General features: G+C 37.5%; 1 protein-coding gene across 1 annotated transcript in view; it reads right to left on the minus strand.

Annotated features, from left to right (window-relative positions):
* The window catches only part of MAGI3 (membrane associated guanylate kinase, WW and PDZ domain containing 3), a 245,060-nt gene that overhangs the window by 68,995 nt on the left and 162,270 nt on the right, over positions 1–13,795 (minus strand). The window contains exons 4-6 of the mRNA XM_052637951.1: positions 13,567–13,776; positions 6,470–6,647; positions 2,642–2,721 (exon numbers count right to left, since the gene is read on the minus strand). Of these exons, the coding sequence (XP_052493911.1) occupies positions 2,642–2,721; positions 6,470–6,647; positions 13,567–13,776 (468 nt within the window). The remainder of the gene's footprint in view (positions 1–2,641; positions 2,722–6,469; positions 6,648–13,566; positions 13,777–13,795) is intronic.

Below are 13,795 nucleotides of genomic sequence, written 5' to 3' on the forward strand. Positions count from 1 at the left end.
TTTGCAACCCCATGGACTGTAGCTCACCAGGCTCCTGAGTCCATGAAATTTTTCAGGCAAGAATTTTGAAGTGAGTTGCCATTTCTTACTCTAGAGGATCTTCCTGACACAGGGACTGAACCTGAGTCTCTTGAGTTTCCTGCACTGGTGGGCAGATTCTTTACCATTGTGCCATCTGGGAAGCCTATCCCTTGTGCTATTTATAATTAATCTCTATTCCCTTCCTTAGCCTGGACAACCACTAATCTGCTTTGGCTCTGATTTGCCTACTATAGACATTTCATATGAATGAAGTCATGCAATAGCTAATCTTTTATGTCTAGTTTCTTTCACTTGGCATAACATTTTTTGAGGTTCACTCATGTCATACTATACATAGTATTTAATTTCTTTTTCTTGCTGAATAATATTCCATTCATTGTTTGATGGACAACTGAGTTGTTTCCACTTTTTAGCTATCAGGAATAGTGCTACTATAAAAATTTACATTCAAGTGCTTGTGTGGACATACATTTTCATTCCTTTTGGATAGATATCTAGGAGTGGAAATTTATATTTAACCTTTCAAGAAGCTGCCAAGCTCTTCTTCAAAGCAGCTGTACTATTTTACATTCTGCCCAGCAATATGCAAGTTATAGTTTTTCCTCCATCTTTGCTAATCTTAAAGTCCTGAAGATACCCTCCTGTATTGTATTCTAGAAGCTTTAGGCTTCTAGCTATTGTGACTAGATCACTGAGCCATCTGAAATTAATTTCTGTATATGGAGTAAAGGTATAGTTGAAATTAATTTCTCCTTCTGAATAGCCAGTTGTTTCAGCACCATTTGTTAGAGATTTTCCTCCCCTTGTTGAACTGACTTGGCACTTAGGCTACAAACTAAGTGATCACATATGTGTGCATCTATTTCTGGATTCTCTTACCCTGTTCCACTGATCCATTTGTCTATCCTATGGAGAGATAACACTCTTGATTACTACAGCTTCATAGCAAGCCTTCAAACCTGGTAGCCTAAGTCCTTTATCTTTGTCCTTTTTCAAGACTGTCTGGCTAACTAAAGCCTTTGTACACTATTTCCATATATATATATATATATATATATATATATATATATATATATATATATATGTTTTCAAGTAACTTAATTTTGTAAGTTATTTTTGGCTGAGCTGGGTCTTTGCTGCTGCACAGGCTTTTCTCTAGTTGCGGACGGTGGGCTGCTCTCAAGGTGCGATGTGCAGGCTTCTCGTTGTGGTGGCCCCTCGTGAGGAGCACAGTCTCCAGGACGTGAGGGCTTCAGTAGCTGCAGCTCCTGGTGTCTAGAGCACAGGCTCAGTAGTTGCGATGCATGGGCGTAGCTGCCCTGGGGCATCTTCCAGGATCAGGGATTGAACCTGTATCTCCTGCACTGGCAGGCAGATTCTTTACCACGAAGCCACCAGAGAAGACTTTTCATATATATTTTAGAATCAGCTTGTCAGTTTCTTAAAAACAGACTTTTAGAATTTTGATTGGGATTGTATAGAACCTAGATATCAATTTAAGGAGAATGAACATCATTATTAATAATATGTGTCATCCTATCTATATTGTATATCAATAAACACAGGATATTGCATCAATTATTTTAGGTCTTCATTGATTTATTTCAGTGATGTTTTATAGTTTTTAGTGTAGAGGACTTGCACATCCTTCAGTAGATTTACTCTAAGGTATCCTTTTTTTATATAATTACAAATAAATTTTAAACATTTCATTTTCTACTTATTCCTAAAAAAGTCTCTCATGCTGAAAAAATATGTATAAATTCTGCTTATATGTTTTCTTCATAGATTGAAATTCAATCTTTAGGAGGACTATCTGAATCTCATCCTAATCCACCCATTTTTTTTTAAACTAAGGTATATAATTTCTGAGAGTCATACGAAAGAAATGCAAATTTTATTCATAAATGAATAAACTTTATACTCAAGAAGGCATAGCAAACATTTTGGTTGGGGTAGATTCTATACTTATTTGTAAGACCATACCATTAAACAGAACCTATAATATATAAGATACAAGCATGATTATATATGATATGTAATTATATCTTATATATATTATTATACATCACATATCTTATATATATAAGATATAAGCATTATTATTATCATAAATAATGTGTGGGGTAGAGGATATATTAGAAACTCTCACTGAGTTTCTGTTGTTGCTCTAAATGGCTAAGGATTATAGATACTGGCATATCTATCTTAGTGAAACAATTAAATATATTTTTGAGGGAGTAGCAGGCATTATGAGGTTACTCTGTGATTCAGAATGTACCTAACTTACTAAAATTTTTATTTAGAATTTTTAAAGTTTGTTTTAAAAAACAAATGTCTAAAAAATGGCAAATTTATTTTTAATCAAGATTTTCTTTAAAGGATTTAGTTGTATATTTCTCAAAAATCAAAGACTCATAAAATTAGATGTAATAACCAAATGACCAGAATCAGCTGAGAATGATAGATATCTACCCACTGCTTATGGGCATATGCACATTGCGGTTTGTTTAGGGTTTTGGAAAATTCATTATGTAAGCAGGAAGAGCAAGAAGGGATACAGAGAATAATATGGTATAAAAGGTTTCTAAATCTCTACCTCCGTCTTCACAGTCTTCAGGGGCTTTGGCTTTCTTACAAAGACGAGGATCCAACCAGGTGGTTGTCTTGGTATTGTGGCTGCAGAACAAAGATTTCAATTAGAAACAGTAAAGTAAAGAGGGAGAAAAGTATTTCAAAAGCAAAGATAAAAAGTGAATAAAAGGTATATGATGTTTGAACATTTATCTCCTCTAGGCTTCATTTGTATACCTCTGATTCAATACTGTTGTTCTCAGGCTATTACTTCAAAATAGTCATACAGGAAAGGTGATGCTAGAGGCACTAATTGAGAATGAAGGCTCTGAAGAAGGGATAAAATGCTAAGTGCATAATAACAGATGTTTATCTAAGCAGTCAAAAATATTTCAAAGGGTGGGCACATGGCCCCATACTGTGCCAAAAAGCTGCCCTTGAAAGCCCTGCTTTCTTGCTGGCTGAATTCCTTCCTGTTTCCAAAAAAACACTGTCTTTCTTAGGTGCCTGTGATGTCTGGGCATTGTGTTGGGGATTGGGAATAAAGAGATGAACAATCAGATAGAGCCTCTTCCTTCACTGGGACTCTCAAAAAGGTGAAATAATGTAAAAAGTTGTAAAGTATCTGTTTCTGCAACATGCAAGAAAAAATCATGGGTATAGTAAAACTCAACTCTACAAAACTAAATTTTCAACAGTGAAAGTGAAAGTCGCTCAGTCATGTACGACTCTTTGTGACCCCATGGACTATACAGTCCATGGAATTCTCCAGGCCAGAATACTCGAGTGGGTAGCCTTTCTCTTCTCCAGGGGATCTTCCCAATCCAGGGATCAAACCCAGCTCTCCCACATAGCAGGTGGATTCTTTACCAGCTGAGCCATGAGGGAAGCCCAACAATACAGGAGTGGGTAGCCTGTACCTTCTCCAGCGGATTTTCCCCACCCAGGAATTGAACTGGGGTCTCTTGTATTGCAGGCGGATTCTTTACCAACTGAGCTATCAGGGAAGCCCTTTCAACAGTCTGGACTACATATTTAACATGAAAAAAAAAAGAACAAAAAGATCTTCCTCGTCCCTTTTAAAGTAGGGCACAGATGCTTTTTAAGAGCGAGGTCTGTTTCATTTCATTATAGGCCACAATCAGTTAGGTCACCATGCAGTAAACACTAATCAGACCCAGGTCACCATGCAGTAAACACTAATGCTAAAACAAAGCTACAATACTGCTGAGTAGACAGAGTTATAGTTTAAGTATCTGAAGTATGAGGATATTAAAGAAAGAAAAATCCTGGAAGAAAATATATAGGAAGGCAATAAAATACAAAATTAAAGCTATCATCAAAGCAGAGGAAGAAAAACAATGTGATCAAAGAAATTAACTCACTAATCCCTATGTTGACCACTCTTAGGAAATGAAGCCAGTGGTTTCGAGGAATTAATCACACCTCCTATCCTTTTTCTAACTCCTGAGCTACTTACAGAGCTAGCTATGCAGTCACTTTCTACACATTGTCAGGTCAGGTACTAGTTGGTAGACTGTGGAATACTTTTTTTGTATGCTGAATAATAGATAATCTAAGTAAGAGAAATCAGGATTATCTGTGTTACCCATTCTGTCAAAGAGATAATTTCCCCAAACCAAAACCAGTAAAATCAGTTTAAGCAAAATGAAAATGATCAGGATTCTAAAGTTGCCTACGAACATGTAGATTGTTAGAGGGGGGAAAAAAAAATCATGGACATATCTAGCTAAACCAATTTCAAAATTGCTACTTGAGAAAAGCTTAACTTTGGTTCCAAAGACTCAAACTTTGTCTTGATAAATCAGCAAATGGAGGTGACCTGCTAGGACTTTACTCATTATTCCCCAAAGTAAAGAAACACTCATGGGGTCTGCTGCTGCTGCTAAGTCACTTCAGTTGTGTCCAACTCTGTGCGACCCCATAGACAGCAGCCCACCAGGCTCCCTGTCCCTGGGATTCTCCAGGCAAGAACATTGGAGTGAGTTGCCATTTCCTTCTCTAATGCATTAAAGTGAAAAGTCAAAGTGAAGTTGCTCAGTCATGTCCAACTCTTAGCGACCCCAGGGACTGCAGCCCACCAGGCTCCTCCATCCATGGGATTTTCCAGGCAAGAGTACTGGAGTGGGGTGCCATGGGGCCTATTAGACTCAACTATTAATAGTCTCTTTTTGCAAATTCATGATTTAACAGCAGCAGTAACACAGACCAATCACATTCGCTACAGCAAACAAGAGAGCTTTATCTAGTAGCACATAATATTCAGTATATTCTAGACATTAACCCTTTATCAGATATATGGTGTGCAAATATTTTTTATCTCTTAGGTGGCTTTTTCACTCTGTTGATTGTTTCCTGTTGCTGCACAGAAGTTTAAAAGTTTGAAATAGTTCCTCATATCTATTTTCGCTTTTGTTGCCTGTGCTCTGATATCATTTCCAAGGTCTTGCCAAATTCAATGTCATGGAGCTTTTCCCCTACGTCTCCTATTGCTTCAGATCTTACATTGAGACCTTTAATACATTTTAATAATGATTACTGATAAAAACATTTCTTTTATAAATTCTCCCCTCTGCCCCCAGAAAGTACTAACTTACCTCTGTTTGCAGGATGAAATACTCTCAGATTCAATATCTCACAATGTGCTTCTAAAGACATCTTAGCCTCTTTCAGTGACTCTATATTGTACTTGGGGGTTTAGTTTTAAAGTTAATATGAAAGTCAAAAATCTAAATTACCCTTAAAAAAAAAAAAAAAACCCTTAAATTGTCCACAGAGAAGAGCATACCTGATTTTGTCCATATTTGTATAATCCTGGTCATTAATGCCTATATAAATGTATAATGTAATCAGTAAAGTACCACATATGGTAAAAAAAAAAAAAGTACACTGTACATAAAATATACATCTTTTAAAGAATACAATCTTACTTGGCATAGTACAATGCTCACTGTATGGTAAAGCTGTGGAATTTGGAACATATTGAGTCAACTGGTTTAAGTCTCCCACTTCTAATTCCTTTCTGCGTACATACATATTTTTTGAGTGTAATTCAGCCCCAGTATTTTAATTGTTATTTACTTGTTACAGTCTATTGCCTTACTACATTCATATTCTACCTCTGGGCAAAGAACTTTAAAGAATTATATCTGCATGGCAACATAAAGATACTTTATGTTGTATATTTGCATAATTATTTGTATAATATTTGTTCTCAGGTACAAACATGAAACCTTAGACTGATCAAACACATATGGTATCTTACAAACCAAAAAATGTATTTATACTTAATAATGCTTTTTCATAGAATAGTTTTATTTTTTGTGAATTTATATTGTACCAATTGCTCTGAGGATCAGTGATATTTTCCTCCTATATTATTTAACTATATCACCTGAATACATCAAATTTAAAGTCTAGGTCTGAAAATATTTAGCTAAAATAATAAACACGGCCTCCTTCCAAACGATGATAACTTGTGAAATGCTCATTAAGATGGACAATCCATCCAAAAGGCTTCAAAAAAAAAAAAAAAAAAAGGCAAAGCAAAATACCCTTTATTCCTTGCATTTTTCATTATTAGTGATAAATCTGTTTTTAATTCTCCTATCTTCATAAAACTAGACATCAAACACATTATTCCTTTATCCCTATCAAATAAAAATGAAATATCATCCAGGTAAATAGATTAAGAATCAACTGTAATTTGTATGAAAAATATTTTTAAAGAAAGAAAAAAGAAATGGAAGTCTTGTAAAATTAGGTTACAAAAATTTAAAGGCAAGTCACACAGTGACAGGGCACATTAGAAAAGACACAAACATTTGCTTACTCAATGAAGTAGATCATCCCTGTATCAGTGTAGGCCATTTCCCAGTTTTTGGGCAGTGGTTCCAGATTTTCATCTCGCATCATATAATTTCTAAAGTCCATGGAACTGTTTGTTTGGTTGTAACTCGGGACGGTCTTTATCCAATCAGACGGCTCAGAATGCCTCTCTCTATTTTCCGCTATTCAAACAGAAGAGTGTGAAAAGGAGATAGAAGTTACACTCTCTTCAAACAGTCCTATTTCTAACAAAATGCCCAAATATATACTGTAAATTTCCTTGTCTGCTACGTCCATATTCTGCTATAACTGTTGAAAAAACAAATGTACTGATTTTTTTTTTCATTTGCTAGTGACATTAACTCTGTTCAGCATCTCTGAAGCTAGTCTGGGAAAGAAGCAAAAAACAACACTAGAATCAATTCTGTATACACTAAATATATAGATATTATGTCAATAGAATACATAAATAAATGTATCAATAAATATTATACTAACAACAACAAAAATAACAAAACTAAAAAAATAAACAAACAAAGTTTACACTAACAATAACAGCTGTAGCAGCACCTTTACAGTTCATGTATCAGGCTCTATTTTAACTGCTTTATATATATAACTCATAATCCTGAAAGTAAACCTGTGCATGTATATTATCACTACTGCCATTTCAAGATGAAGAAACTAAGGCCCAGTAAAGTTAAGTTAATTTGGGTTACACAGCTAATAAACAGCAAAGCCAGGATCTGAATTTAAATGGCCCACAGCCTTAACTGCTGTATGTATCAAGCTGTCTTGTGCACATTTAACATAGGCCTTTAAAATAATACTAGTTTTTAAAAATTAAACTCAATAGACTTCCTGTTGTTGAATTTAATTGTCTATTGGTGATATTAAAATCCTTTGAGAGTCCCAAAGTTCACAATGTAGGTAAGAATACTAAAATTCGGTTACTCTCCAGGGAGTTCACAATTTATGTACTTAAAACTTGTTTCTAGAACTTAAAAGATAATATAACTGTAATAATTCCACACTGCAGGCAATGCCTCAGAATCAGAGATCCTTAGAAGAGGCCCTAGATATAATTACGTGCCATCCTTATAGTACTTCCACTCCAATCATCCTTCATTCAACCAAGTTCTATAAAGCCTTAATCTTACTACTTACTCCCTTTCCCTGTTTCTCAGCCCCATCCTTGCCCTACTTACCCAACTTAAATTCAATGATCTACCATTATAATTGCTCCCTTGTAAAAAAAACTCCTGAGGCCTTTTGCCCTACCTTACTTTTATCATATTGCTTGACTTAACTATGAAAGTGAAAGCGAAGTCGCTCAGTCGTGTCCGACTCTTTGTGACCCCATGGACTGTAGCCCACTAGGCTCCTCTGTCCATGGAATTCTCCAGGCAAGAATACTGTAGTGGGTTGCCATTTCCTTCTCCAGGGGATCTTCCCGACCCAGGGATCAAACCTGGGTCTCCTGCATTCCAGGCAGACGCTTTAGCCTCTGAGCCACCAGGGAAGCCCTGACTTATCTATAATTCTATTTAAATCTTACTCTCCACCTACTTTTCACCAGTATATGTAGCTGAATGCAGGTGATACTAACCAGTTCACTTTTAACTCATGATCACTAATTTCAAGAGGGCATTTAATGATGTATGACAACCACAGGACATTTCTTTAGTCCATTCACTCTGACTCTCAGAGATAACTTTCATATCTTCCTTCTTAAATCTTCTGCCTTATCCTGAATTTCATTTGGTGACCCTGTTTCCTATTTCACTGAGAAAACACAAAAGGAAGAGAACTTCTACAAATTCCCACCATCATATATATCTACATAGTAACTGTGCCCATTTTACTCTAACTTCTGTTACTATGAAAGAACTCTGCGTTTCTAGCAGATAGCCTCACCCTTCTTGCCTACAGCAGTTCACTCTCCCTCTCTCATATATCACCAATCTTTCTCATCTAGTAGACCATATTCATCCACATAAAAACAAGGTATTTCTCCATTCCATGAAAAGAAATAAAACAATCCTTTCCCTGCTTCCCAGCAACCCCATTCCATTTCTCTCCTCTTTACACCAAAACTCCTTGGAAGAGTTTATACTTGCTACCTCCACTTTTGCCTCCAGAACTCACTCCAACAAGGCTTTTGATCTCTTATCAATAAAACTGCTCTTATCAAGGTCACCACTTATCTCAACATAGCTACACCCAATGATCAATTCTCAAAGCCCATCTAGCTTGAGCTATCAGTAGCATCTGACATGGCGATCAACTCTTTCTTGGAACATTCTCTTCTCCTGTCAGCCAGGACATGACACTCTCCTGGTGTCCCTTCTATCTCACCGGCTCTTCTCAGTCACCTGGATATCTGTATATTAGAGTGCTTTCCCAGGGTCCAGTCCTTGGACCTTTTCTCTTTCTACACTTACTCTCTTGGTGATCTCACTGTCACTGTTATACAAGCTATATGCTGATGGTGCCCAAATAAGTATTTTCAGACCAGAACACTGACTTTTAAATTCAATTTTAAACAAGACGTTTCCATTTGGAAGTCTAATGAACATCTCAAATTTAAATATCCCAACCACAACCCCCTTTCCCAATGTAAACTGACTCCTCTTAAAACCTCTCATCTCAAAACATGCAACTCCATTCTTTCAAATACTCAAGTTAAAACCCTTGGAGCAGCCTTTTGAGGTAGGAGACAGTGGGCCTCCGGGCCAGACACCTGGTACTGGTCAAGAGGAGTAAAACCACTCCTGAGGTCAAAGAAGACTTCCCTGTCTGCACGTGCAAGGAAGTCTTGGTGGTGGTCGAAAAGGGAGGGGGCGCCGGCCCATAATAAGTGTAGACGTGCACCCATAGGCTTCTGTGGTGGGATCCGTCTTAGCAAGAATGCATCTTGGGAAGGGTCCGTGGACCAGACAGGTGTGAAGAAATAAAGAAGACAATTGGCCAAATAGAAACAAAGACCCAGAAGGACTGCCCAATGAAGTGATGTAAATCACATCTTTGCTCCTCCTCAGCCAGGACGCCAGCATTCCCCTCAGGGGGTGCGTCTGTGCCTAGTTTCTGATTTACTGGGCTCCTCACTCAGGATACTGATACCCTTTCTCTCTGGATGTGTATTTATTTCTGTGTTAAATAAACTGTTTTTCTGTGTGCTCTCACATACATTGTGCTATGTCTCTAATAATAAACTCTGTACCTGTTTTACAGTTCTTGCCTCCTTGACACATTTTTGCTTTCCAAGAGGGGCAAGAGCCAAGGGCCTCTTTGCTTCTACCCTCTATCCCCTGGTGGTCTGGTGGTGAAGATTCCAAGTTTTCATCTAGGTTACCTGGTTTAATTTCTGGGCAGGGAACTAAGATCTCTCTTCAGGACCACTCACTGCTCTCCCTCCGAGATTACTTTGACTGCTCTCTCATACCTGATATCCAGTCTGTTGGCAAATGTTACTGACTCAATCCACTTCTTGAAGAAGGCAATGGCACCCCACTCCAGTACTCTTTCTTGCCTGGCAAATCCCATGGACGGAGATGCCTGGTAGGCTGCAGTCCATGGGGTCTCTAAGAGTCGGACACAACTGAGTGACTTCACTTTCACTTTTCACTTTCACACATTGGAGAAGGAAATGGCAACCCACTCTAGTGTTCTTGCCTGGAGAATCCCAGGGACAGGGGAGCCTGGTGGGCTGCCGTCTATGGAGTTGCACAGAGTGGAACACGACTGAAGTGACTTAATAGCAGCAGCAGCAATTCACTTCTTACCTCTCATGCTTTCATTGAATATAGTGAAAGTCACTCAGTCGTGTCTGACTCTTTGTGACCCCACTGACTGTATAGTCCATGGAATTCTCCAAGCCAGAACACTGGAGTGGGTAGCTGTTCCCTTTTCCAGGGGATCTTTCCAACCCAGGGATTGAACTCAGGTCTCCTGCACTGCAGGAAGATTCTTTTGCCAGCTGAGCTACCAGGGAAGCCCTGAGTGTAAGTTGAGTATAAATCGTCATTTTTCACTTAAGTTACTGCACTATCCTGCTAACTAACACCCTTGTATATGCCCATGCCTTCCTACTTCCTTTTCTCCACAGGGCAGCCAGAATGAGACTGTTAGGTTTAACCTGTTTTATCATGGTACTCTTCTACTTAATACCATGATGGTGTCTCATCTCAGAATAAAAAACAAAATTCTTCCAGTGACCTATAAGATCCTGTATAACATACATTTCCACCACTCCCACCTCCATCATTATTTAACTGACCTCATTGTTACTATTATAGTCTATTCCCTTTCAGCACTCTGCCCCAACCACATAAAATGTATTGTCTATATTGTATCCAACCACCTTGGTTTCCTTGCTCTTGTCTGAATAATCCAGGGATGCTCCTACCTCAGGGCATTTGTACAGTATAATTAATTCCCTCTGGCTGGAATGTTCTTCCTCCGGATATTTTGAGCTCACTCTCACACTTCTTTCAACATTTCCTTCTTGGCGATGTCTTCTCTGATACTCTATCTAAAATTGCAACTTGGGCCACCACTACTTTTTATCCTTCCCTTCCTTGGCTTTTTCTCTGGCAATCCACTCAAGTACTATTGCCTGGAAAATCCCATGGACAGAGGAGCCTGGTAGGCGACAGTCCATGGGGTCGCAAAGAGTCGGACACGACTGAGCGACTTCACTTCACTTCCCTTCCCCTCCTTGACTTTTTCTCTCTAGCACTGTCTAACTTACTATAAGCCATTCATTCATGTTGGGTAATTCTGTCTCTCCCACCAGAAGGTACGGTTCGTGAAGGCAGGGGATTGTGTCTGGTTAGCTCTCTGCTTTATTTCCAGCTTCTAGAACAATGCCTGGCACTTAGTAATCTACCCAGTGCTCAACAGATATTTGTTGAATGAATCATTCGAATGAAACATATGATTTATTCTCTGTGTAGAGAAAGTGACAGAAATTAAAAGGTACCCAATGTATAAATCAATCTGGAAGGGAATTACATTCTTGGGATATATATACTAGAGAAAAGTAGAAACAACTATATGAGCAATAATACTTTTCTGAATACAATTTCAAAAGTCTGCATAAAGTTCACTTAATAGCCAATGATTTGAAAACGTTGTGCATGTAACACCAACTCTTTGAAAAAATTTTAGCATTATTATATAACATATGTCATCCCGTTGGGATATATTAGCATTCTTGTGTTAATTCTCAACAAGATATAAAATAATATATATACTTGTATATACAAATAAACCTCCATCTAGCCTCTCCTGCTTCCATCCCCAACAATTTCTGATCTTTCAAGACAGGAATTATAGTCTTCCAAAGCAATACAAAAAGAAACTTTAAATAAAGTTAACAACTGTGGTTAGTACTTACTCAGAAAAGAGGAAGGGCTTTCAGCCATGTCTTGTATTTACTTTTTCTTAAAATAGTCTGAATAGTTTCTGTTACAAAGAAATATATGTGGAAGAGTCCTATGGTACCTACACACAAGAGATAGAATACAAACTTCCTCCCACACCCTCTTGGACACATTTCCTTTAAATATTAATATCAAAGAGGCTACAACATCTGGTTTAACAACTGTCTTACATGACAAGCATAAACTACAGAGCTCACAGATAGGTGTACCTCTAAGGGAACTGCAGGGCTCACTGAGAGGCTCTGCATTAGGACATTCAAAAAAAAAAAAAGGCATTTTCTTTTCCTTCAAATTAAGAACATATAACTCCCATTTGGGGACAGAGTCATGGTTTCTAATTCCATGTCTTAAACATTGAAAAATGTCAACAGATGTAAATTTGTGGGAGAGCAAAGTTGACATCAATATCATAAGACTCTAGGATTTGATGATTTCCCTTAACAACCCCTAAAGACTTAGATGTAAATTCACCTAAACCTTTTTAGACCTGTTTTCAGCAAAATATATTGCTGTAATTCATAACAATGTAAGATGTTATGACCATAAAACAGAACTCGCCCTGAGGAGGGGGACACACGCAATGAGTATAATACAAGGATAGATAATAGCAAATTTTAATAACTGATAAAGGGAAAAATCAGAATGCTTTGGGAAAATGACATGGTAACAGATTCTGCAAATTTGGAGTTATAATCAAATGCTTTCATTTATTGGTGATTGTGAAACTCACTTAGTTGTATCTGACTCTTTGTTGTAGCCTGCCAGGCTCCTCTGTCCATGGAAATCTCCAGGCAAGAATACTGGAGTGGATTGCCATTTCCTTCTCCAGGGGATCTTCCCAACCAAAGACTGAACCCAGGTTTCCGACAGTGCAAGTGGACTCTTTACCATCTGAGCCACCATTATATACTTTTTAGCTCCTACTACATGCCAAGCATGGTTTATGGCGTAAGGAGTACAACAATGAACAAAAGCAGCAAAACCTCAATCCTTATGAAGCTTATATTCTAGAGTTTTGAATGAAATTATTACAATAAATAGCACTGAAATCAGTTCTGCTGTGATTAATGAGAAGTATAAAAATCTTCTAAGGAATCACTATGTTATTTAGGGATACTCAAAGGCAGAAGATTCTCTATCATTAAATTTATATTGGTTTGGCATTTAATGAAAAATGTAACAGTCAAATTTGGAAATTTTCTTTGAGTGACTCAGAATTTAAACTCAAAATATTGCTAAAAACCTTTCAGATAACTTTTAACAACATATTTCTAAATCTTTGTTTTTGTTGAAGGCTATATCTTAACATCTATATTTTGCTTCAGTTCTGTAAAGTAGGACTTAGGTCAACAAGATTCCCATATTCAAGCATCAGAAATGAATCTCAAATCTTTTAAGCAGTGGGGTAATGGCATATATTAGTACTAATAATAGTTTATAACTGATTTACCAAAACCACCACTTGGGACAACTAACTTCAGCTTATAAAATGGTCAACAGAGATAACACGATTTCATATAAAACTTTAAAAAGAACTTAGAATCCGATCACTTGCTGTTCCTATGCTTTGGGAAAAATTTTACTACTTCCAATTCAGTGTCATATTAAAGTCAACCAGGAGTAACAGCCAGAAGTTGTTCATCTATTTACAAACCTGCATTTCCACTGCCGTTAACAGCTTCCTTGTCTTCATCTTCTTCCTCTTCAGGAAGAGAGCTGTCCATTCTTTCCATCTTGCTGACAGATGTAGTCCGTTTTCTCTGGGACTCTGTGTCAAATTCATTATCAAAGAGGACCTGATCAACTGGATCTGCCTGGAAAGGGCTGGGCTCTGCTGGAGGCTTGGGAGTTCCATAGAAGTTTCCTGAAGACAAATAATAGAA

The sequence above is a fragment of the Budorcas taxicolor genome, chromosome 3, assembly GCF_023091745.1.
Source record: "Budorcas taxicolor isolate Tak-1 chromosome 3, Takin1.1, whole genome shotgun sequence".
Lineage (NCBI taxonomy): Eukaryota > Metazoa > Chordata > Mammalia > Artiodactyla > Bovidae > Budorcas > Budorcas taxicolor.